Source organism: Lichenostomus cassidix, chromosome 1Aa (assembly GCF_008360975.1).
Source record: "Lichenostomus cassidix isolate B80296 chromosome 1Aa, HeHo_3.0, whole genome shotgun sequence".
NCBI classification, from domain to species: domain Eukaryota; kingdom Metazoa; phylum Chordata; class Aves; order Passeriformes; family Meliphagidae; genus Lichenostomus; species Lichenostomus cassidix.
The window spans coordinates 48,904,412-48,930,058 of NC_139480.1; the positions used below are offsets into that span (position 1 = coordinate 48,904,412).

Consider the following 25,647-nt stretch of genomic DNA (forward strand, 5'->3'; position numbering starts at 1 on the left):
TCCAGAAGCCACTCTGTCAGTCACACTGGGACTGAAGCCCTTTCTCAGCAGGCTGCTCCAGTGACCCAGCAGGTGCCTCACTTGACTCCCTACACACCCCACACTCACAGAGTCAGACCAGTTTTCCTTATGGGCTTGAGCCAGGGTTTCCCTTAGCAGAGTCCCGGATGTCTGGATCCTTAAAATAATTTAATCATGGTGCAACAAAAAAAAGCAGCTCAAGCTGGGTGCCTCTGAGGAGGGGCCTCAAAGAAAGCTCTGGGGTTTCATACCCTCCCAGTCTGTGTGTGTGAAAGTCCTGGCTCTTCCAGCTGAGTCCTCAATTCCTGCTGTGTCTCTGTCCGGTCACCTGGCTGTGCCACAGGACCTGTTCCCTCTGTTGTGCAAAAGGTCAGTGCCAGTTCCTGGCCTCTTGCCTAGGGCTCTCACCAGCCAGAGCAAAACCTTTGGCTGACACTGCAGCTGCATGCTGAGCTACCTGCACTGAATGTGTTCCTCAACACTGTTCATCTTGTTACTATAACTGACAAGTTTATCAGTTTGGGTTTGTTGGATTTTTGTGTTTGGTTTTTTATTTTCTCAATTTATCAGATGACATGAAAGAGGAGTTGTTCCTTAACCATTCAGGAAGACTTTCTTGAAGTCCATGGCAGATGTTCCATCATCCTAATTTCAAATACATGCCCCACAGGCACCTTTTGCACTTCCTCTGCTGTTCAGGGATTGTTTATTGCAGGTCATCATTCCCCAGGCAACACTCAGTGCCTGTATTGTACTCACTAGCCAGGATCAGAGATACAGCAGACATTTCCTTTAGAAAAGAAGCATGGGAATAATGTGGTACAGGGAAAATTATACTCAACTTTGACTTAGGCACCAAGTGCTTAAATATTGTGAAGAATCTCATCTTTTTAATGGGAGGGAAGGCATGTCATATTTAGAAACTGGTTCCCAGCTCACACATCTGTGTAATTTGATTCATTTTGGAAATAAAAGCAAATGAAAATCTGAGTCTCTGAAGATTTAAATCTTGTCAGTCTGAAAGAAAGGGAAATTGTTTTCATGGGTCAGCAGACAGGCTGTTCTCACAATTCATTCATTCATTTACAGTTGAAGTAATGTGCTACTTCAGTTCCAAGATTAAACAACTGGTAGTGATAACTTGTTGTCACAGATCATGTCAGGATGTCAAGCCTTTTGTAGAACACGGGAAAGCTTGTAATTGAAATTGAGACAGGTGAGCCAGTGTGTAGTGGGCTGCAAATAAAGATAATCTGCCAGTAAAAAATGGGGATTGCAGTATCCAAAACAAATGTCCTTATTTGATATTTAGTCACCTAGACAAGTAGTGAGCTTTCCAAAATGCTCCATAATAAGCATTTATTTTGCAGTCAGTGGGAACTGCAGGTGCCCACCACTTGAACCTTTTACTGTTTAATTATGAGCCACTGATTTAATTCCTGGTTTGATATCTTGAGACATGAATGACCTGGATGATGGAGTATAATGCAACAGCATGACCACTGCAGTGGGTAGAGAGAAGCAAATTACTTTGAAATGTCTAACAGAAAACCATGGGAACATGATTTTTGTTGGTGCATTAGGGAAAAGGAAAAAATGCTTATTTGTCACAAGAAGGGAAAGGCTCTAAGCACAGAGATCAAAGAGAGTAAGGGAGAAGGAAAAAAAAGCAAGAGAAGGATATTTGGGCAAAGTAGCATGAAAGAAAGCATGAACAGTGGAAAGAATGATAGTGGTAAATATACACAGAGGCTGCATTGAATCAGAGACTGGGAATGCTGAACCAGATACAGAAGCCTGTAAGGATATTCAAAGCCAGGGGGTCAAATGTTTGATAGAATCAAACATTTATTTCTCTACAAATGCTTTGGAAATAAACTGAATTATATTGCTCTTAAATTAAGAACAATGCCTATATTGTCATACACGCTGTGATTTTTCTTGTATTGTACATTGAAGCAGGGAGGGGAGGTGGGGTGAGGAGAAGAAACAAGTGATCAGTCACAAGTCTGTCTGTTCTGTTAAAATCTAGAGCCCTTGAAAACAAGCTGGCAGGAGAGCAAGTTATTGTCCTTAAAATCTGAAATTAGGTACAGCAAACATTTTCTTTTATATTTACTCATGCTACCAATGACTTCTCTCAGCATAACACACAATTTACTCAGTTTTCAACTTGCTGATTTCTACATACTTTTGTAATGAAAGTTTGTGCTGTCACATGTCTGTCAACAAGTGAAAGCAAAATCTGTGGCTTCTCTTGACCAAGCTGAATTGAGTTTGTTTTATTTTTTCTTTTAGTAGTCACTATTAGAACAATGCTGATGGGATCCAGGTCACTTTTTATTTTTTGGAATCCCTGTTTTTGTTTATGTTTAAGTATCATCACAGTGGTACTGCCATGCTGCCAGCCACATTCCACCTGCCACAGGCAGAGCCTTGTCATTGCAGCATGTTAGAAAAAACCTTTTAACCAGTGCTGCTTTGTCACCATGGAGTGGCAAGGGGGAAACATACTTCACTGAGGAATTATGCAGGGAGTGAAATTTGGGAGAGATTAGTTTGCTTATAAAACTGTCTTAGAAAAATACAGTAACCATGTGATGTTACTGTTATTTTTTTAATCCAGATCGGCAGACTGAAACACACAAGTGTGCTGTGATTTGTTAATTTTGTTAAAGCAGTTTATGGAGTCAATAAATCTTGAGGGAAGAAATATTCCAAACTCGTTTCTGTTGGAGACAGCTGACTTGGCTGAGAGCTTTGTGGAATAATTCCATCAGTTGCTTTTTACTAGATAAGGACATTACCCGGGTGTCATAGCTATTTTGCAAGCCTACAATTGCCTTCTATGACCCTGAAACTTCTCCTGCCATTTCAACAGGAGAGGATGCTTTTATTCTTTTTCCCATGACTGCATTGTGGGGCTGCTAGCACAAGTGCTGCTGTATTTTGCCCTAGAGACAGCAATGTTTCACTTGGGGATGGGCCAGACTTTTTAAAGGGAATGCATGAGAATTGAGGCATTAATCCTAACAATATGGTAAATTACAGAATTTTTTTCTGCCTTTCATTTCTCTTGAAGGAATTGAGACATGGACAGGCTTCTAGCAAGTACCAACCTCATCAAACAAGCAAATTTTCTGAGTCCAAACAGGTAAAATATAAACCAGGGATTTTTCCAGATATATAACGGGGAAGAAAAGGTTAAATACTATTTGTTTTACTAAGAATTTTCAGGTTTGTTGTTGTGTAGGCCTTTGCTATGTGCTCTCCATATGTGAATCAAGGGAGTGTGTATACACAGATGTGCATGTGTTTGTCAATCCCAGACAGCTGGAACCCATCAAAGCTGCTTGCATGTGTGTGTTCTTTTGTGTGCCTAATTAGTGCAAATAGCTTCCTTAGGTTTTGGATTCACTGACATGTGCTAGGCGTGGGGAATCCGGGCTGCTGATATTTAATATTTCAGACTTCCACGCCCAAGATGCAAAGCTTGAAAAGGATAAGGAAAGCATTTGGAAGCAGTCTCAACATATGTTTGAAACTAGAAGACTAAAAATAGCACCTCATCCTAGAGAGATGACGCAGAGTTTGGAGAAGGACAGGACATGATGTCATAGATTGAGTTAATTTTTCTCTCTCCTGCTGACATAGCTGATTTGTTGGCACCCACATATGCCCTGCAATTAAAACAAAAAAAAAATTCTTAAGGGCAGTTGCTCATGTAAAGGCAGTCTGGAAGTGGAATTGCTTTGCACATTTTAGTGTTGCTTTTTTGTCAGTTTTTCTTACAGATTCTTTCCCTAAGCCAGTAAGATCCCTGCCCTGTCACCACTTCAACCCTTTTGTCTTCCTGAGAAGAATGGATGAGAGGGCCTTACTCCTTTCTTTGGAAGCAGGTCCTCTATCCTTTCAAATATGCTTGAATTCCTCCTGAACCAACACCCAGAAAAGTCCTTCATCCAGACAGTTCAGACTCCTGAGCTGATCTGCAGATGTTTTTACTTTAAAAAAAAGTTCTTCAAGACCACTCAGTCATTTCTTACAAATGCCTGGGATGAGAGATGGTTGTTGTTCTCTTCAGCTTCTTATCTCCAATTTGCTTTTGCTACATCAGCACTGTGATAGCTGAGGGTGGGGAACAGTTCCTGGTCAGTTAGAAACATCTCATGGCTGCAGTTCAATATGAAATAAAATTCTGAAATCAGATATTTAAGGGTCTTGTGATTTCCTTCTTGTCTGATGCTCATTGCCCTAAGAAGAAAGGTCATGTGTGAAATCTGGTCTCAGAAACTCTGACCTTTTCTTCCGTGTTGGATTGCCTGATTGTTAAAACAGGAAGTGCTGCCTTAATAATCCAGTGGAAGAACAACAGTGGAGGACAGAAAAAATAAGAAGAAAGATTGCAGCAGAAATTACTGGGGTATATTGGACCCCAGTGGGAGCTGTTACTGAGTGGGAGTTGTGCACCTGCACAGAGTTTCAGAAACTCAGATATGTCATTTATAACCATGAATTCAGCAAACACATGAGAAGGAGAGATTAAAAGCTTTTTTTCAGATATGGGCAGAGAAATGTTTATTAAAGAGACACACTTCCAGTAAGGCTAGTAAAGAAACCATGGTAATCCAAGGGAAGGAGAACAACGTATTAAAAAAGAATAATCAGGCTAATGAATCTCTGAAGTTTAAAGGTTTGAGATTGAAGAAAATCACTAGCTGGACCACTACTGAAAATAAGAGCTCTACTATAGCAAAATCAAGGAAACAGTATTTTAATGCCAAATACAATTTCTGAGACCTTTAAATGTTATTCTAAGGTAAAAATAACTGTATGATGATGCACTCAATGCCTATACAAGTTCTGGGGTTTGAAAAACAAACTGCTGATCTCTTGTGGCGAATAGGCTGGCAAACATATGGAATACAAATATTATCTGTGGTTTACATACAAACTCACTTGTGGAAGCAGCAGGCAAAGCCAAGAGTAAAAAACTGGCCAAAAGATGAGCATGTTCAGTTCTGCAGCATGATTGGTTTTAAAGAAAAGCTGATACCAACTGAGAGGCTGAGCTTTTCCAAACTGATAAGGAATGTGGAAAGACAGTTAAGTTTATTAGTTTTCCAAGTAGAGGCTCTTCAAAGCTTGGTGGGTTTTTTAAAATAAAGAAATGTCTCAAATACCAGTGCTGAATTTCTTCCAAATGTGAATTTTAAAATGTTTTTCCTGTAATACGTCATTTTGTTGATGTGACCTGTGAATTCCGCTGTGACCTATAAATTTAAAATTTTCTATCAGCTGCACTTTAAATACATTATTCTTTCTGAAGCATGCCAATGAAAATGTTGTCCTGAGTACAAAACAGAGCGGTGTACTCAAAGTCATTATTCACCCTACTTGACAACAGAAGCACTCAGCTTCTTTGAGCTGGAATGCATTAAAGGGGAAAAAAACCCATTCAGTGAGTTATGCTTTTTTCAGCTGTAACACTGAAAACTCTGCTGTCCTATGTTTGGTGCATAAAGCTGCTTTGCTTCATGTTTTTTTCAGATTGATTTTCAGTGCTAGTGTGTGAATAAGTTAAAGAAGCAGTGACTCTTTTGGCCATAACAGTTAAAACAGTATTTCCAGTACTTCCAACTTTGTTTGCATTAGGAGTCAGAATATTTTTGGCATGAAGAATACACACACACTGAGTCCTGTGTTCTGCAGCATTGCAGATGCATCCGTGAGACATTTTCTTGTTTTAACTTCCTTTCTCATGAGTTATTGCAGTTAAATCAAGTTTTCTGACTCAGCTTCCTGCAATAAAGCCTTGTTGCTTCTCTCTCATTTTTTATCATGCACCAATGTGTTCAGCTGCTGCCAGACAAATTCTACCCCCTGTATTTGCATTCAGTCCCAGAGAAGTCCCTCTGTCTACAGGAATGGTGACACTCCACCAAATGGCAAAACCGATCCAACACCATGCTGAGGCAGTCTTTCCCTGTCTCTCTCCCCCATCTCCCAGCTGCCTGATTCCATCTTTTCTTTTTTACTGTTCAGAGAAGCACCACAGGGAATACACATAGGAGAAATGCAAATCATAATGCCTTGCTGGGTTAAAGCTAAGCTCAGGCTCACTCTGAGAGGTGGATTGGGGGCGTTGGTTAGGGCACCATAGGAACCTGGCCATGCTCTGAACTCTGACCAGGCCCCTGGTGCCAGAGATTGGCCACATGATGTACTTCATTCCCTTGGGGAATGGCTTCCCGTTTAATCTGTGAGCAGAGGATTGTTTAGTCAATTCTTCTGGTTTACTTAGTGAAATGAAGATATTCATCCATGGACTTTAATCAGGCCTGTGACTGAGCTGTGATTCAAATGCAAGCTTGTCAGAGGCATTGTCACCAAATTTGAAGACTGATAACAGTTTCGCATCAAATAAATTTTATTATTGCTTTCTTCATCCTACTTTTATCTGATCTTGGAGGTAATTCAAATGAACAAAGATATATGCAACTGCAATTACTACTCCCACGTAGCTACATATGTGGGCAGTCTTATTTCATAATTAGTCTGTTACTTCTGTTTATCATGAAGTTAATATTAAGCTGAAGTAGAACAAGGTGCACTTATTCCAGAACAAAAATCTATGTATGTGGAGTTAGTCAAGAGCAGTTATTTTGGAATTTGCAACAGCTGTTTAGAAAGCTCTCGCAGTTTAAAAAAAGATCTGCACTTCCCAAAGTATACATTTCATGATTCAGAGTAATATATTTTACCAACTGCATTTCATTTTTTTCAATAGCGATTAAAATAGAGATTTGATTTTTTTGTGTAGAGACTGATAAACTGTAAAAGGTCACAGCAGCAGTCGCTCAAGCAGAAAGAAATGTTAAAAAATAAAAAGCTGCCTTAAAAAGATACTTTTTTTAAAATATCTGTTTGCATAGGTTGGAAATGTGCTCAAAGGGTTAGCGTAGTGATTAGGGTAGTGGTTAGGTTTAGGATTAAGATTAGGGTTAGGGTTGAGAGAGACAAAGAGCGTACTGCTCCAGGAAGACTGGGGCTGGAAAAGGCATGCCAAGGCAACAATGCTACATCTGATCTTATGATGTGTAGTGCCAATTATCTATGTTACTTCCTTTTTTCTTCTTCTTTTTCTCTTTGTTACCCCTGAATCCAGCTCCAGGTCAGCATTTCTTTGACTGATCTCTGGTGAGTTGTTCACAGCCATCGAGCTGGCAGTGCCAAGCCTGTGCCTCACCTTGTTACCTTTACATCCCTCAATTCCTCAGCACATCTTGTGCTACAACTTCTCGAGCCTTCTGCTATTGTACCAGGCCTGCATTTCTCTGCACTGCATTATGCTAGTCATAAATCTCTTTTTCTACACAGGATAAACTGTTTGTTACTGCTATTTATATAAAGTGATGGCTGTACCACACACAGATAAACAGAAGTAAAACAAATTAGCCATAGACCCGGTTAATTATGGAAACTGCTGTCACAGCTAACCATGGAAAAGATCCAGAAGGGGCAAGAGAAGTTCAAACAAAGCAAACCTGACAAGTCTCAGTCCTGAGGCCTTGCACATTCAGTACAAAGCTTATGGCAAATTACTGAGAGTGGCAATACCTTATTCCAGGGCTGCATGGTTACAGTTTTAGCCCCAAAAGTCATGAGCAGATAAGAGCAAGCTATATACACTATCACATGTGCCCATCATGTTTGGGCATTTTTTTAGAACTGTTTAGAACTGCTTATGCTGGCGTTTTTTCCTCTTTCAGGGTAGAAAAATCATATAAGAATTAGAGTCTCAGTTATCTGAACTTTTAAAAGCAGAAATTAGCTCAAATATTGTATATTTTTTACAGATAAAATTGCATGGCATAGTGAAAAGTAGGCAAGGATAGGCAAGCCCTGAAATTGTCTGGTTTTTTCTCAAAAGATAAAAGAAAATCCACAGCCTCCCCAGGCAAATGAACATCTGATTCCGCTTTGAGCTAGCTAATCCCTTGATGTCCCTTTCAGCCCTGTTGTTCTCTATTACCAGTTTGTTTTTTTTATCTTAAATAAAAAATTCCTTGTGCATTTTCAAACCGGACAGTTTTTCTTATCTCCTTGTCTAGATCACATGTCATATACTGATGCATGTCTCCATAAATCCTCTAACTCTGTTTACATTTTGCAAAGCTTGAAAGTGGCCTTGTTTTTTCCAGTTTGCTTTTTAAAAATTTTATCATGTCATTCTTAATTATAGATATAAAGAATTGCTGATTTCACAATCACCTATTAAAATAGTGAACCTTGTGGTGCTTGGACTGCTATCACTTACTGTGTTTGTATTGTTGACATACAGATTATTTATTTTTCATTTAGAAAAATACCCATTCCCGAATTGTCTATCTGGTGTTTTGATATTACTGTTATCTTCTTTGCCAGTCACATACAATTTGTTGTGTTCCTGACTTGCCCTGGCACCTCTTTAATACCAACGGGCACAGCCCTCTAATTCATCATTTTCTCCTTTGCTGTAATGCTGAACCATGGTCTGGATAGGACATTTTGATAGAAGAGACATCCCAAATCCTATAATATATCCTTAGTAAATAACTAAAAAAAAATTAGAGGTAGCAAAATCTGTGTCTTTTTAATGCAGGATCACTCCCAATACTGTAGTATTGAGTACTTCAGTCAAGGCTTTGCCTAAGGATCTCAAGACTGCAACAGAGACATATCTCAGTCTCCCAGTACCAACTCTATTCCTTCCAGTAATTCCATTTTAACAAGAGAGCTCTCCTGTTACTTCAGTCTGAATGATGAAGCTTGGCTGATCTGGTATTTTGCCAGCCCTTCCCTGAGACCCATTATATGAACAGAGCTTTTGCAGTTCATCTTAGTTCTGACCAAAGAAATGGAAAACAAAACCCAAAACTCCTCCCAAAACCCAACAACAAAACTCCTCATTGCAACCATGGATGAAGTTTGTGAGGATGAAAAAAATCAGCTTGATACTTAACATTTTATGGTAATGGTTTGATTAGGTTCTTTTCTTGTCCAAACTGGTACAAGATTTCAAGTGAGAGGAATTGTGTATCACAGTGGTGTGTCTCATTCCAGTACCTCGCTCAGAGCTGGAGATGAACTGGTCAGCAGCAGAACCTGTAAAAGGAAAGGAGCAGACTGAGGGATGGGCCGATATGTAATGGGATGAGCTCTGTGGAGTTATTGCACAACACCAGCTGGAAGCTGAATGAGCAATTAATGATCACACAACGTTTTGAAGTTGTAGGATCTAATTTATTGCCCAAAGTAGCACTTTGGAGTCAGAAATTATCTTCAGATTCTGTGCATTCATTGACCTTTCTGAGAACCATTTTACAAACTAAAAGGATAATGAAGGGACGGTTGTTTACAGACAGAGGTGTTATCTGCTGCAGAGCTACTCAGGAGCACCAGAAGGGTCACCGTCTGCCTGTGTATTCTGTTCTGGAATAAAAGCACACTTTGTGAAGGAATTCACCTTTAAAGGGCTGTCTGCCTAACTGCTCTTCTGGAATAGCTCTTGTGGAATAATGCAGTTTTCAAAAGCAGCCACAGCCGCTTTCCTCTGTATAGACAAAGCCTTGGGCTCCCAAGATTAGCCTTTTGGTACTTACATAAATCACCTGATGTTTCGAATGGGGACCCTGTGAGCACTCCTGTGGATATGCTGATGATGGCACGGGTTTTGTTGTTTGGTTTCCTGACTTGGCTAAGAAATGGCTTAGAAAAGGTGCCCTTAACCTCCCGCAGGCAGAAAGAAGGTGGGGGAAGTTTTCACAAGGCCCTTGAAACAGGCTGAGATGCTGTTCCCATCCCTTCTGCCATTTCAACCCCACTCAAGGAGCAGCCAGGAACTCCTCCTGCTCGCAGGAGATGTGATGTCTCCTTGCCATGCAGTCCTGTACCCGCTGTGCTACCAGAGGCGAGCTAAAACGGGCGATTGCTTTCCAAACACTGTCTCCAAGAAGACTGCAGATGTCTCGTACAAGCGTTGGTATCCTAGAAAGCACCTTTCCCATCCTTTTAAAATGGCAGATTAAGTCATGTGTATGACTCAGCCTCATTTTCTCGTCCTGTGACTCCAGGCAAGTCACTTCTCTCCCAGCTCTGTGACAGGTTTTGGCCATGCAATCCAAAACCGCCGTGTGTGCCTCGTTGAGGGAGATGCGTGAGTGGCACCCTGGAAAAACAAAAGCCAGAGCCGCGTTGAACTAAACTCCTTCCAAACCAACGCGGCTTCAACTAAGGCTGCCTTTTCCAGCCGTAGAGTAAGGGCAATGCGATATTCCTTGGAGACGACAATTATAGTATATAAATCACGGGAGATGGATAATTGCAGGCGGTAATTGAGGTGTATTTGAGCGCGGGCTGAGGGAATGCGCAGCGCCCTCATGGCGATCCCCTCAGCCCCGCCCTAGCGCCGGCGGGAAGGCGCAGGGCAGGCTGAGCCCTCAGGAGGGGCAGGGCGGGAAGCCGTGGCGAGCTCGGAGCCTTCAGCCCGGGTATCGCACCCACCCGCTTCCCCGGAGCCCTCAGCCCGCGTATCGCACCCACCCGCTCCCCCGGAGCCCTCAGCCCGGGTATCGCACCCACCCCCTGTCCCAGAGCCCTGAGCCCGGGTATCGCACCCACCCGCTCCCCGGAGCCTTCAGCCCTGGTATTGCACCCACCCCCTGTCCCGGAGCCCTCAGCCCGGGTATCGCACCCACCCCCTGTCCCGGAGCCCTCAGCCCGGTATCGCACCCACCCGCTCCCCCGGAGCCTTCAGCCGCTCTCCCGGAGCCTTCAGCCCGGGTATCGCACCCATCCGCTCTCCCGGAGCCTTCAGCCCGGGTATTGCACCCACCCCCTGTCCCGGAGCCCTCAGCCCGGTATCGCACCCACCCGCCCTCCCGGAGCTGCCCGGGCATGAGCTGGGATTTTATTATTTTGATGGGGAATTACGGGGGAGGAAAATTCAGCGGTTCTCTTTGGGAATAGAAATGTGCATCTCAGGAGGAGGCAGCTGGCAAGGAAAAGCCAAATAAATCCGGGTGTTGATGGCGACTAATCACTTATTTTTCTCTGAGTCAGCAGATGTGAGGTCCCGCCGTGAAGCCACTTGGTGCAGATCGCCCCCGGCCCAGGCAGTTCTGCCTTTTCCAGCAGTTTTCTGCTGCCTTTTCCAGTTCTGCCAGCCCAAACCCAAGGGGAATTAGTGGGACCAGGTCCCTTGTCACTCCCGGACACTCCCCTGTCACTCCCTGCCGCATCCAGGGCTTGCTCACCTGCCCTTGGGTACTTGAGGTGGCACAAGATTGTTGGTGTTTCTTAATGGATTTGCTCTGTTGTCTCACACTTTCACCCTTTTATCTGCTTCACTGCAGGCGGTGGTGACTGGAATCCTTCAGGTGTACCAACACACCAGCAGCAGGAGAACCCTCCACTGAGCAGGATTTTGTTGCTACCTAAAGCTTTTTGTAGGGTGAGGTATAATATCTCCATTTTCCCTCATAGCCTGCAGGAAGACGCAGGTCTGGGTCTGCCTTGTTTTTCTGCTCTGATATGCCAATTGCCTGAGGATGGGGAGTAGGAGAACAATCCCATAACCTGCTCAGCGGTGATTGAAATGCAGGATTATTTTTGTGAGGATCTTTTTAATGAAGGAGATTATAATATACTTTTAATGCCTCTTACATTACTTGTTTTTCTTCCTTCAGTATTTGAAGCTAAGGGATTTTTCAAGTCTCCCAAAGTATTTTTTAATTACTGTTTTGCTGTAATTATGTGAAGGCATGTTTTGTCAGTCCATAATTATCAGGGTTCTGAAATAGAAATTAAATATGTCCTAACACTATCAGAAACAACTGGTTTTATAAGAATATTTCTATTAAATACCAACAGAATAGGATAATTCTTAAATTCTGATATTTTGTTCCTTGCTTTCCTAGTCTCTATATACCTAAGATTCTTGCAAGCAAGTTAGTATCCATTTAGAAGCTGAAAAAAAGGCTTTTTGCTGATATTTAGCCCAAACTATCCCAACCTCTATTAGACATAGCCCATCGTATAGTTTGTGGATTTTGGTAAGTAGGATGAGCAAGTAAATATATGCACAGTTTTGATGAGGTGGTTTGCTAAACTTTTGCTCATCCATAGCTAGAACCGCAAAGGTAAACTCACAATTAAGATGGAAGCAACTTAACCCATTTACAAAATCACAAAAATGATACAGTAGTTTGGTTATAAGATCATATTTCTAAGGAACTGCTTTGTATTCACTATTCTTGCATTCATAAAATGTAAGGACTTCACACTTGCTTAGTTAACCATGCTGTCACTAAGTGCCTATTCCAGTTCTAGGCCTTGCTTACAGGAAGTCACATAGAGAGGGCAGTGAAGTTGTGGAGTACAGACATGGCAATTTAACAATGAAAAAACATGCAATCAGCTCTCTGTATATGGGTTTGCATAATAAAAGCCTCAGATCTTTATTACCCTGCTCTTGTTCTCTTCATGCAAGCATACTCCTTACAGGCAGTACCTGCACGTCTTCAGCATTTATTGGTCATTTTGAACCTCAGCAAGAACTTTGAAACAAATACAGCTTTAATAGTCTGCTCTCAAGATACATCATTATGGAGTTGTAGCCTTCTCAGCACTGTTTTGTGGATTTTCTGTCACATGAGGATGGGGAAACTGAGCTGCCTTTCCATTACCCATTCTGTCTGCAACTATGCTGACATTTGTTATAAAAATACAGACTGCCTTTAGCATTTTTACCAGAATAAATTCAACTTGTGATAATTCACTGTAAGTGTTCCCACCTCCAAACATCACTCCGACCCAAGATTCTCACAAGGGAATGAGATCTCTTTTCCTAATGCCTGTGAAGGCCTTTGTAGCCAAACTGGTTCATCTGAGTGTAAAGCTACAGATTTTCTCCTTTTGGTCTGGTACATCAGATAATGAAGAGTTGGAAGCAGAATCCAAATTTAAATCTGTATATGATGTCATACTGGCAGGTTTCTGTCGTTCAAAGACTTCTTAAAAGTCCTTTTACAGACATTTACTCATTTATTGCCTCTCCAAGACTGACTTTCTTTGCATTTCCCAGTAGTGATCAATACGTTATTGCAGCTCTTCCACCATGAAGGCCATGGAGGATCAAGTAGTCCAAGAAGAACCAGGATACCAGGACGATGAGGTAAATTTAGGATTGATTGAAAACTATGTGCAGCAAATGTTATTTGAAGGTATTTTGATAGTGTTATGAACTCCATAGAGGGACAGGAGGTCCCCCAAAACCATCAGGGAGTTCAATGCATTTAAAGTTTTGTTCCATGCTACTACCAAGAAAATCTCATTCCCCTAGTCCCTGTACAGCCTGGCTCTTCAAGCAATCTTCATTAACCTTTCAAACACTATGCACAGTTTTTAATAAGATTATCATTATTTCATTATATTTTACACTTCTATATTAAATGTAAGGGGACTATCAGTTAATTTTCTGCTTCAGAGGAATGGCCATCAGCATGAAAAGACTGAGAAACTATGGCAGAAAAGCTCCAGATTATGATGATCATGACATAAGTATTAGCACAGCAGAGGATTAATTGCCTGGGAAGATACAGTTCATGGAGAAGATGATAGGAAATGTGTAGGCCTTTTGCTCACTATGGCTTTACTTATTTCAGTTGTCCAGCAAGTTATGTATTCTTTGTGAAAAAATCAATAATGTTTACACATCTGAAACAGTCACATGGCGATATAGATGTAATGACAAGAAAAAGCAACATTATTTTATTTTTCTGCTATTTTGTTTAGGAATCCTTTTTTCAGGATATTGACCTGCTGCAGAAGCATGGAATTGTAAGTATTAGCAATCACTTGACCACACAGAATTGTCCTTGAAAAGCTACTGTAAGGTTGTTTCCAAAATTGTACACACATTGATGCAAATAACTGAACTTCCTCCTTGCAAGAAGTTCTAACTCAGTCAGTGGAGACAAATTTTGCTTTTGGTGATAAGACAGATTTTTATAAAATCTCATTCACATCAGATTCCTAAATAAAGTGTCAAGATACTCAAAGTATTTAGCACCTAGCACTCTTGAAAAACCAACTGCTTGCTAATTTATTTGAAAACTGTGTGATAGATTATTTCCTGTTCCTGCCAATCTTTGTAATTACTCCTGCATTTTTGGTGCCTGTGAAATTACACTGTGACAATTGTTGCTATACTATTTTCAGCATGCTGGTGCAGGGGGTAGAGTAGGAGTGAGGAAAATATTAGTAGCTAGGGAAATAAGTGGTTAGTTTTCTTCATCAGATGTGAATTCCTATCATTGTTACCATCATTATCACATAAATGTCACCTATTTATTTGAATTACTATTATTATATGTTTATCTAGGAGCCTGGCTCATGGTTCAGAATCCTATTATATTCAGAGTTATAAAAGCAGAATGAAAAGTTGGGTTTGCCTGAAGTAATGTGAGATTTAACTCTAATAAAAATGACTACAGACAGCTACAGATGGGGAGGACATGACACAATGAGTCATCATTAGTCAGCACTGTAGTTAATGGGCTGAGCATGTCAGCACCGCAATTGTTGACAATTTTTTTTTATTGGCAGTTCATTGGCAATTTTAAAGGTTGTTCTGAAGAAGAATCACATGGTTGGGAGCTCTAACTATGGGGCAACACAGGAAAAAGATAGAAATTATTGCATTAAAAATATAACAAGTTGATCAACAGGTTGGCTGACCTGAGCTGGAAGGGAGCTGTATTACCCAGCCAGTATGAAAGGAGGCATGGCATTCACAGAATGATACAAATGTATGAAAGAGTTTGAAAACTAAGAATAATGACTCAGGCTGTTCTGCTGGGGTTAATAAGGGTTTTCTGCTACTTTCCATTATTTTTTTCTTTCTTCCAAGTGGTTATTCCCACACCTCAGGGGAAGTTTTATTCTCAGCTGTGTCAGTTTAAAAGTTTTGTGTGAACATATGATGACCTGTATCAGTTAAATTCATTCACCGGAAGATATAATTTTTGTGGGTTTGGATTTTTTGTTTTTCCCAAGGAGCAGAGAGAAAAATATTTGCTGGATCTGCCAGTGTGGCCACAAAGAGAGTCAGATTAGCACAACTGAGATTGTGGTTTGGTGTTTGGTAGGATTTAAGGTGGTGTTACCACTCAGCCTCCTCTGAGTGTCACACACATATCACAGGATGAGAAAAAAGCTTCCAAATAAACATGACTAATTTCTCTCACAACCCCCCTCCCTTCTTATGCTCTATGCACCCACACATTCTAGATAGAGATGATATGTCCAGTTCATCATTTTTTCCAAAGAAAAATCTTGCCTGGAAATGGTAAATTGACGTATTAACCCACACCTTTCACATTTGTTGTGAGTAATCTGTTCTTGCTTTTAAATTTCCAGTGATGTCAGAATCATAAAATGAGGTGAGGGAAGGCAAAATATGTCAGTAGGGTGTTGTCTGAAGTCGTGCTGTTCCCAATTTATGAAAAACTAGTAGCTCACTGCAGTCCAAAGTGTCAGTCAGATCTGCAGGGTACATGTGTTTTAAACTGGACATACTGTGAACATACATGCAGAAACAGCACAGCTAGCCACAGTTACTTGCAGCTTTGACCTAGAAAAACTGACATGGAATGGGGAGAAGTAAATACCCAAACACCTTTCTCTCAAACCCACCAGGAGCTGCTCTCTGCACCATGATCCCTCACACCAATGTTACTCAAAATTTTCTTTTGTCAGTGTCACAAACTACACAATGAAGAGTTTACTGTAAATCTGTTCCCTTCTTGGTGAAAACACGTACATATGAATGTAAACTTAAAAAATGTTTCAAAGGTTTACTTCACCTTCTAGTTCTGACTGTCCTCAGTACTCACAGAAGGGAAATTTCTTTGCAGAACGTAGCAGATATTAAAAAGCTGAAGGCAGTTGGGATTTGCACGATCAAAGGAATCCAGATGACCACAAGACGGGCGCTGTGCAATGTGAAAGGGCTCTCAGAGGCCAAAGTGGACAAGATTAAAGAAGCTGCAAACAAGCTTGTTGTAAGACAGTCACTTTCCTGAGAGTTTGAACTTATGCTGGCCTGTCTAAAATGCTGTGCAACATTTCTCTTAGCAGATTTCCCACTGCATCATTAAAATTATTTTCAAAATTACTCTGCCTGTTGCTCTAAGGGATAATACTTTATACTCCACAACAACCAGACAAATGCTGTGGTGCTTTTCATACCCAACCCGTGTGAATGAGGCTGGGGGGAAGATATTTATGTGGGATATTGCACTTTCAACTTCAGGTTAAAGGTAAAATAAACCTCTCATGTTCTCTTTGGTCTTCCCTAGGAACCAGGCTTCCTCACTGCCTTTGAATACAGTGAAAAACGGAAGATGGTATTTCATATTTCCACTGGCAGCCAGGAATTTGAGTAAGCTTATCTCACATCCTTCATCCAAATGTTCCCCATAATGATTGTTATTGTCTTTAATGAGACAGAGAAATATAAGGGAATAAACACTCACCTAGGACATGTAGGTCCCCTTGCATTTGGAGTTAATGCTGGCTTAAAGATGCCTGCATCATTAAGCACCAAACCAAACTCCTTTTTTGAGGGGAAACTGGACTTTATACAGTCACTGTAAATAAATAGTTTGCATCCAGAAATCTTGAATGTACCATTTTGTCACCTATCAAAATAATCTGCGGGTTTCAGGTCAAAATTACAAGTCTTCAAAACCTCCCTTGAGATATTTATGGAATGTTATCTTTTCAAATCTTATTTTCTCTCTTCATTCTTTCCAGTAATAATTTCTATAGATCTTTCTCTTGCACACAAAAAGAGAGGTAAAGACAGAGTTAATTCTTTATGAATCAATGATCATTTAGTGCCCTGCACTTAATGCATCAAGTGAGGGGCTTTAGGGCAGAAATTACTTTCCTTAAAGTAGCAAAGATGACTCTCTTTTCCTTTCCTCCTGTGATTTTGTTTGTTTGGGTTTAACTATATCATAATCCTCTCCCTTTCTGCAGTAAACTCCTGGGTGGTGGGATTGAAAGCATGGCAATCACTGAGGCCTTTGGAGGTGAGAGAACCACATTGAATGAGTATTACTGAACAAAGAATTACAACTTAATTTAGATTTTAATTCAACTTGGATTACTTCTATTAAATTTACCACATTGTAATTACAAAGACAAGTACCTATATGAGTGCAAGCAGAAATAATCCAGTTCTGTTATTGTTTTCCCCTTATTCTTCTTCATTTGCTTGCAGGGTAAGTTTGAGCTGAGTAATCATGACTGGGCATGCTGATTCAGTACAACATAGCATTATTAAGACTATTACAAACATGCCAAAGTTCCCCCTGATGCAAAGTGTTCCTTCCCAGTAACAAAATTGCCACAAAAAGTATTTTAGTTATGCAAACTTGGGGTACATTGCATTTTATGTAAAATTTTGAAATTACAATTAAGCTATTGTAATGGTACACTAGATTAGTTGGTGCTTGACACTTGAACAATAGGAGTTCATAAAAAACAGTACTCTTCCCTTTAGAAAAGATAAACTGGAGACTGACGTGATTTGATAGAATGAGATTAATAAACTTGTAAGCTTCTCCTTGATAATTTTACTGAAAATGAAACTGGGCTGGGTTAATGGAATCAACCATTTCTTCCCCACCCTGCCCTCCAGTTATCACTTTTCCACAGGTATTAACTTCTGCACACAAGAGCATAAATGACTTAGCAGTCAAGCATGATCAAATTAAAGCATTTCAGATTTTGCTTTTCAAGTAACATATTTCTCCTGCACAGTATATGATTTAGAAATTGAGGTTAAATGATTTAAGAAGGTAGAGATAGAGGTGAATTTTCTAAGTAAGAGTGCTTCTAAATGCAGTAATTCCCGAATCTGTCAAACTTGGAAAAAGAAACCTTGATTCTTTTTTTTTCCTTTTCATTATTTAACAGAGTTCCGGACAGGCAAAACCCAGCTATCTCACACTCTTTGTGGTAAGTGTAATACCTTAAAAGAGAGTGATGTTTCTTCTCAGTGAATCCATCGTTTCCAACTACATCGGAATTAAACACATAGAGAAAAGACAGAATTTTTTATTTCTAGAAATACAGTGAAACAGACCTTAGTGACTCTTACCTCCATTTGAGTAGAGAACTCATAAATTATTACTTTTTTATACTGCTCACATCCATGTAAGTTTTGCCATAAGGAAGGCAAAAATAATAGGCTGTCTTAGAGAAACCAGTGAAACACACCACCTGGAAAAGCAGAGCACAAATATGGGTCACATGTAGGTGCGGGCTTTGCTCAGAAAAGGGCAGAGGCAAAATTTTTTCTCAGCAGCTCTTTGACTGTCCTGGTTTCAAGAGGTTTTGCTGAATATGACATTCTGAAAGGGCACTGAAAGGATACTACTGGGTGTCAGTAACTGGATAAACAAAGACTTTGGCAGTCACCATATTTGGGCAGTGCCAAATAACAGCAGGACTCTGATTTTCCAGAGATATCTCTTGATGTGTAAATACTAGTAAACAATAAGTTATATAACTTTTAATGCTGCTGGAATTACTAGACACTGGGTAGGCAAATTCTCTTAAATGAACTCTATATTGTAAAGTGAAATATGGCATGTTCTGGAAAAATAAGGCCTCTTCTGGTTAGCACAGTCCAATGGTCAGCAGAGTCATACCCTTTTGCATGAATGATTACAACTGGATTGAGTATTTTAGCTTATTCACTCCAAAGAGACTAAAACCACAATCAGCAACTATTTGCATATCAGGAGAAATTCATATCCAAATAATTTTTGATCATATGAGTTACAGCTGGGAAAAAAACCCTACTAAGCCAATAGAATTAATTTGGGCAGAGGATTGAGAGGATGCTTTGTGTGTAAGAACTTACAAATAGTATCCCTAAAATACACAGATTTAGTGATGGTACTGAGTAAAACAGTTTTGACACCATCAGTTAAATCTCATCTGATCTGCAATTGAGAAAAGCGGCTTGAGTTTATTCTCAAAATGGCAGTAAGACAAGATACTCCTGATTTTCACATTGATTAAAACTGATGGCTCTTTGTGATATGGATAAACGATTGTATTTTATTTAAAATATACTAATAGAAAAGAGTAAGAAAATATTTTTGCTGCTTTTTCACTTTGATCTTCTATGATTCTCTGTAGTGACAGCTCAGCTCCCAGGACCAAATGGCTACACAGGTGGAAAGATTATCTTCATTGATACCGAAAACACTTTGTATCTTTCTGACTGCTGAAAGCTACAGGTGTGATGAACTGAAAAGACTGTTTTGTTATAAGGAAGTAGGAGGCTCCTGGTATTTTCATACATGTAAAACATTATGACTGGCACAGAAATCCTGGAGAGCACAGTGTGTAGTGGCCCACAAGGAAGTGACTTTTTCTTCTGTCATTTGATGTAATCCAACCTGGAAAAAATACAGTTAGGAATTGGCTTTTACTTTAACTGGGTTTGTTTTGTTTTGTTTTGTTTGTTTGCTTGTTTGTTTTGTGGGTTTGGTTCGTTTGGTTGGTTTTGGGGTTTTTGTTTTTCTGAGATCTAGTAGGCCTCCTACAGGTTATAGCAGCTTTTCTATTCAAGATAAATTTATCTAAGTACTAAACACTATTTTTAACACTGCACATTTGCAGTAGACTGTGTATAAACAAGTTTTGCTCACAGCTAAATTCCTAGAGCACAGATATCCATATGTCAACCCCCCTGCCTCAAACCCTAAACACAAAACTATTACCACCGTGAGCCCAAAACTATCTTTAGGGTACGTGGGACAGCCTGAAGACAAAAAGTCAGCCTTCTCTAGGATTAAAATAAATATTCTTTTTTTTTTCACCCCCTAGTCCTATTTTGGAATGGAGTTTTATTATTTTCAGAGCATGAAAGAGAAATCCTTAACTCTGACTAATGCCAGCCGACCAGACCGCCTGCGTGACATTGCTGATCGCTTCAATGTCGACCACGAGGCAGTGCTTGACAATGTGCTGTATGCACGTGCATATACCAGTAAGCACATTATTGCAACTGCCATGATAGCTATGTTTTTTTCTCTAAGGTACCCATCTCAATAGATCTCAGTTTATTAGCAGTTCTCAGTTTATTAGCAGCTCCAACACACCCTGTCACAGCACACTGCTTTAAAAATTCAGGGAAGTTTAATAAGGGACTTCTTTGGGAGTGCAATATAAACATAAATAATGTGAATTAAACAATTTCCGTGTGTCATTTAATTCAACATTTTAAAAGGTGGTGTGAGTCATTTAATTCAACATTCAAAATGAAAATGTTTATATTGCTTTGCAGTTCCTAACACAACAAAAAGTTTTCTTCATGCAGAGTGTTGTGAAGATTTTCACAAAGAAGTTTTGTGAGAAAACTGGAACCTGCCAAAGCACAGGCACTGCTGAATAGATTGTTACTGGGCACTGGATTTAAAACAGCTGGCAGTGAAAATACGAATGGTGCAGACATTTAAAGTGGAATTTTAAAATTCATGCTTTTGTTCCTTCAGAATTCTTTTTAATTTTTCTTGGCAACTCTGTATCCCAACAGGTGAACATCAGATGGAATTGCTTGACTATGTAGCAGCCAAATTCCATGAGGAAGCTGGTATCTTCAAGTTATTGGTACAAGATCTTTTTTTCTGTATGCTTACTGTTTTCAGAATAAGTTTTCCTACTTTTTTTCACTGTGTTTACTTATGTAGCATGATTACAATGCAGATCATTGACTCCATAATGGCACTTTTCCGTGTGGATTTCAGTGGTCGTGGAGAGTTGGCCGAACGACAACAGAAACTAGCTCAGATGTTGTCAAGGCTCCAAAAAATATCAGAAGGTAAGGGAAACATTGCAAGAATTGGAAAACATGGACTGGAGTCACTACCCATAGCTGTTGGTAGCACAACCACCTGGTAGTCCAAGTGTATTATCAATCAGGCACTGGCCCAGGAATATTTCCTCACTTTACAACTCTCAGTTACCAAAAAGATCAAACTGATAATATATTATTTCAAGATGACGGATGGAGAAAACGTCTGGAATTTTCAGCATGTAAGAGTTTTTCAAGAAATACTGTCAGGCCCTAAATGAGAGAATAGGTTGTAAAACTGGACAAATGTTCAGTAAGAGTAATTGTTTTCCCCAAATTTTGACAGTCTAAATACAAAAGAAAGACAAGTAATAGAAAAGAGGATGAAGACACAGAGAAATAATAAAAAAGCCATGCCTCTTGCCTTTTTCTCAGTACTTTGCAATGCTTTGAGGGATGATGACAGGATGAATAGAGTTCCTTCCCTTTGGAATGTCTCAGAAATGTTGATGAGGAATGAATAAATGCTTTTCTTGTGCAGTAAAAAAAAAGGCAAACAGAGAAAGGGAAGGAGAGGGGGCTGAGGGCAGGAAGCCAACAGAGAAGACAGGAGCTGAGAAAGACTTGTTCACTGGAATTCTGAAAAGTACTCATTTTTGGCATATTACAGCTGAAGCCTTGAAGGAGCAAATCTAGGCTGTCTCCTGATTAACTGCAGCCATCAGTCATAAAGAGTATTTGCTTCTCATTCATTTGACATTTAAAGTGCTTCATTAGAAGCCTTGCTTTTACCATGGATGAGAGAATATTTTGGAATTCTAATTGGATGTAGTCTACCTTCTTTGCATTGTTTTCTCTTGCAGAATATAATGTGGCCGTGTTTGTGACCAACCAGATGACTGCTGACCCAGGAGCAACTATGACGTAAGATACTTTTTCTCTCTCTTTTAAAAAAAACTCCTGTATTTTGCATTATGTTTTTCATAGAGAACTGAGATTGTATGGAGCAAGAGGCATTGAAATGAAAGCTCAGATTGGTCATTGTTCCCTCTGGTATTAGGAATCATAAGTAAATGACACCTATGAGTCCCTCTCAGTTTTTGGAATGAGCTTTTTTACGTTTATCTGCTGCCTGGTATGCAGCAGATAAGTTCTTAAATGAAGAAAACAAGCTATAAAAAGTATTGAAAAAGCACCACATTTTCCTTTGGAGCAGTTTATATATGATGTTTAAGGTGTGTATTTCTTGAGTGTGTTGAATTTAATGACAGGAAAATGATGCCAGCACTGAACATTTTAACATCTTATCTTGAGGCAGGTGTGTTAAAATCAGATTACTAATGTATTTCCCTATTGATTATTCATTACTGGGTTGAATAGGCCTCAGCCTGACATTTAATCACAGTACAAACCTCTGGAATTTGCACAGTGAACCACCACAATTTTCTTGCTAATTCAGCTTTCAGGCAGACCCCAAAAAGCCCATTGGGGGCCACATCCTTGCTCATGCTTCAACTACCAGGATCAGTTTGAGGAAGGGGAGAGGGGAGCTGCGTATTGCAAAGATCTACGACAGGTAAATCACCTTTCCCTCACAGGAGGGAAGCTGTGTTACAATCAATCCTAATGTGACAAAGTTCAAGGTATCAAAACTTTCTGGATGGTATATTGGGAGAAAATCTGAAAGGGCAAACTAATTGACAGATTAAACAACTAATTAAAGTTGTCTTGCATATCGCATGCATTAAATTACATAATCTTTCATCATAAATCCTTCTAGACGCTCAGCTCTTAATGAAGATCGAATACTTTGGTAGGACTGGTGGTCCCTTGGCAGGAAAATTCTGGATGTCTTAAATTCCTAAGTTTTCCTGACACAATAATTTCACATTTTCTGATCTTGATGATATTGGTCACATTCTACAGTTTGCACATAAGTATAGAGGCACTGAAGTATTCCAGGTTGCTGACATGCACAACATTTTGGAGACTATTTTACAACTGCATTTAACAGGGAGAAACCCACAAGTTTCTTGTTTGTTTGTCTCCCAGCCCTGAGATGCCTGAAAATGAAGCCACGTTTGCAATAACCGCTGGAGGGATTGGAGATGCCAAAGAATAGGTAAAAAACCGATGTAAAAGTACAGTTGAAAACCAGCTGGGTAGTTGGGATGAAGATTTGTGCAAGGTCGATGATTACCTGGCTGCATTTGTTTCTTTTGGGAACTGTTTAAGATATTTTGGGAGAACACTGGGATGAACTTTGTACAGCTCAGTTTTACTGAACTAGAATTTAGCTCATTTAGGATATTAGTTTTTCAGCTGAAATTTCAGCACACAAAGATTTAAGCAATGACTGTGAATTGTTCTTAGAATCCTTTTCCTACGTTTTGTGAAAATCAAACCTGTCCTTTCATATGAGAGTCAACATATTCTTTCTTAATTTATTTCAAAGAAAGTGTCTAAGTAGTAGAATTTAACACTGTGAAATGGAACAGAATTGGAATAAACTCAGTTATAAAATTGACATATATAGATGGAAAAGGCAGTGGGAGGAACAACAGCTCAAGAACTTGATGGATTTTCATGTACTGTAAAGGAACAAGTAATTTTAAAAATAATTTTAAGTGTTTTTATCCTGACTAGATAATGTTTTTATTTAGCATTTTCTACTTTTTGGACAGAATGTTTTAAATCTGTTCTTATTAAAGTTAAAAATAAAGACTACGAATTAGAACAGAAGTCTGATTATGTGTGGGTGCTTTGAGTTAAACTTTCAATAATCTCACTGATCTTTCATGAGAAAAATAATCTGGGTGTAAACCAACACCTTAAAACCTTTTGTCTAGTTATCTAAAGAAACAAACTTCATATAATTGACTTGTTATTCTTCTAGTATAAGTAAGAATATGAAATATTACTATTAAATAATATTAAATATTGTTACTATTAAAAATAATAAAATTCATTGGCTAGATAGGGGAGAGAGAGAGAGAGAGAGAGGCATCAGCATCTACACTGAGGAGAAGGCACTTAGGATTCAGCTTGCTGAGGGAGTCAGTCAGCAGAGGCACAGCTTGGAGCTAGCCAGAGATGTAGGTCACAGAGGGCAAAAAAAGAAGCTGGGAATAAAGAGGGAAACGGGGCGTTGGGGACCAAAATAACCATTCTGTTTGCAGTATCTCCAGTGCTCATGGAATTGCTTGTTTTAAAATAAACTAAACAATACATACACACACATATATATACACATTGTAGGAAAGTCTTAACTTTGTCCTCTGGTAATTAGAATGGGTCTAATTTTTGTGTCTGGTCAGAGAACTTGTCCTCACTGGTAACAGTATTTTTTCATTTAGATTAACAAATACATGTAAGAGAACACCAAGTAAAAAGGCAGCAGTGACCAGGAATTCATCCAAGAGTAGCCTGACATTTTATCCAGGCTTCTCTTGGATTAAATTTGGCTTGCCTTCCTTAAGTGGTTTCTTAACAGATAGCTGGTGTTTTTCCTGAAGTAAAGCACTATTTTTCATAGTGGAGAAAAGTCTCAAGAGTCTAAGGCAGGGAGGCTGGCTGATATTGTCACCGAATCTGCGGGGAAAAAATACAAAACCCCTCCAACAACATTTTTTATGTTAGAGAGTCAAGACATTCCTTTATTGTCTGGCCAGAGTGTTGTTCTGGCCAGGATGTACCACAGAAATCATCTCATCCACACATAGCCCGGGTGTGCAGAGAGAATCATTCCAGGATACACAGCTTTCACTCGATTTTTCGAGTAAAAATACATAGGAAAGCATTGGGTCAGTGTTCATTGGTCTAAAGTTGAGCAAACGCCCAGTATTCAGTTTCCCATTGGATCCAAATCTCCTCGCCTCTGATGCTAATTAGATTCTTCATTCTTCAGTTTTTCTTATCAGTCCTTTTTCCGGGCCAGGATGTCTTCAGCCCTGGTCTGGGGTAGCCGTTTGTGATAGCCACTGATGTCCCGCGGATGTTCTGTTAATGGTCTTTTTCTTTCTGGTTATATTTGGGGTCACTCCCAATCTGTTGATATGCTGAGTCCACCAGACCTCATCTGGTAGAACAATGCCCTGAAAGAAACCTAAAATTCCTTTTTCTCGGGGTAAAGACAAACAAAACCTCTGACTAACTTATACAAAAGTTTTAACCTTATGTATTTTCCAACAATCTGAGAGAGCCAGGAATGGATCAGCCATTGTCATTTCATGCAATGTCCAGTCCTTTGCATGTGCCAGGCTTTCCTACACTAGGCATTCATATCCAGTGGCCAAGTACCCAGTGACAGTGTGCAGTGTCACTTGACTCCCTACCACCCACTTAAAAAGACCCACGTTTCTTCCAGTATTTTATTTTAAGCAGCAAGATTGCTTTTTTCCCCTCACACATGTGATACATACATACATATATATATATACACATATATATATAGCATGTGAAACTAAAATGGTAACTTGTGTGTCGTTCTAGGCCGTTATTTTTATCCAAGGGCCTGAAAGTAAAACGGACTCGCTTTCCCTTCTGCCAATACAACCAGTTTTTGATAACCTGATGGCGCAGAAGCACTGCTGCTGGCGCTAACACGGTTTGGGCTGGGGCTGGGTTTGGTTGGTGTAACCCCACCGTCTGTGGGTGCAGCTCCTTGTGCCAGGACACACTGACTGGGCGATAGCACACACACA

The 25,647-nt window shown here is 39.8% G+C and overlaps 1 protein-coding gene and 1 long non-coding RNA gene across 10 annotated transcripts; both read left to right on the forward strand.

Moving 5' to 3' along the window:
- Window positions 1-1,396: 1,396 nt before the first annotated feature.
- On the forward strand, window positions 1,397-4,266 carry LOC146443757 (uncharacterized). The gene is made up of 3 exons (XR_014856096.1): window positions 1,397-2,111; window positions 3,104-3,175; window positions 3,491-4,266. It is a non-coding gene; the product is annotated as an uncharacterized LOC146443757 (long non-coding RNA).
- Window positions 4,267-10,045: 5,779 nt separating this feature from the next.
- On the forward strand, window positions 10,046-23,686 carry DMC1 (DNA meiotic recombinase 1). 9 transcript variants are annotated; one of them, XM_085048762.1, is made up of 15 exons: window positions 10,384-10,553; window positions 11,418-11,515; window positions 13,151-13,237; window positions 13,858-13,902; window positions 15,981-16,127; window positions 16,425-16,507; window positions 17,110-17,162; window positions 18,052-18,093; window positions 19,285-19,357; window positions 20,049-20,140; window positions 20,687-20,760; window positions 20,857-20,971; window positions 21,808-21,868; window positions 22,404-22,520; window positions 22,997-23,686. In XM_085048762.1, the coding sequence occupies exons 3-15, from the start codon at window positions 13,181-13,183 to the stop codon at window positions 23,064-23,066; spliced, it is 1,029 nt and encodes a 342-aa protein (XP_084904888.1). In that variant the 5' UTR covers window positions 10,384-10,553; window positions 11,418-11,515; window positions 13,151-13,180; the 3' UTR covers window positions 23,067-23,686. The 9 variants fall into 9 exon arrangements, with proteins under 9 accessions (XP_084904886.1, XP_084904884.1, XP_084904889.1 ...); XM_085048760.1 differs by lacking the exon at window positions 10,384-10,553 and adding an exon at window positions 10,046-10,319 and having other exon boundaries at window positions 13,148-13,237; window positions 20,687-20,971; XM_085048758.1 differs by lacking the exon at window positions 10,384-10,553 and adding an exon at window positions 10,046-10,319 and having other exon boundaries at window positions 20,687-20,971.
- Window positions 23,687-25,647: the final 1,961 nt, after the last annotated feature.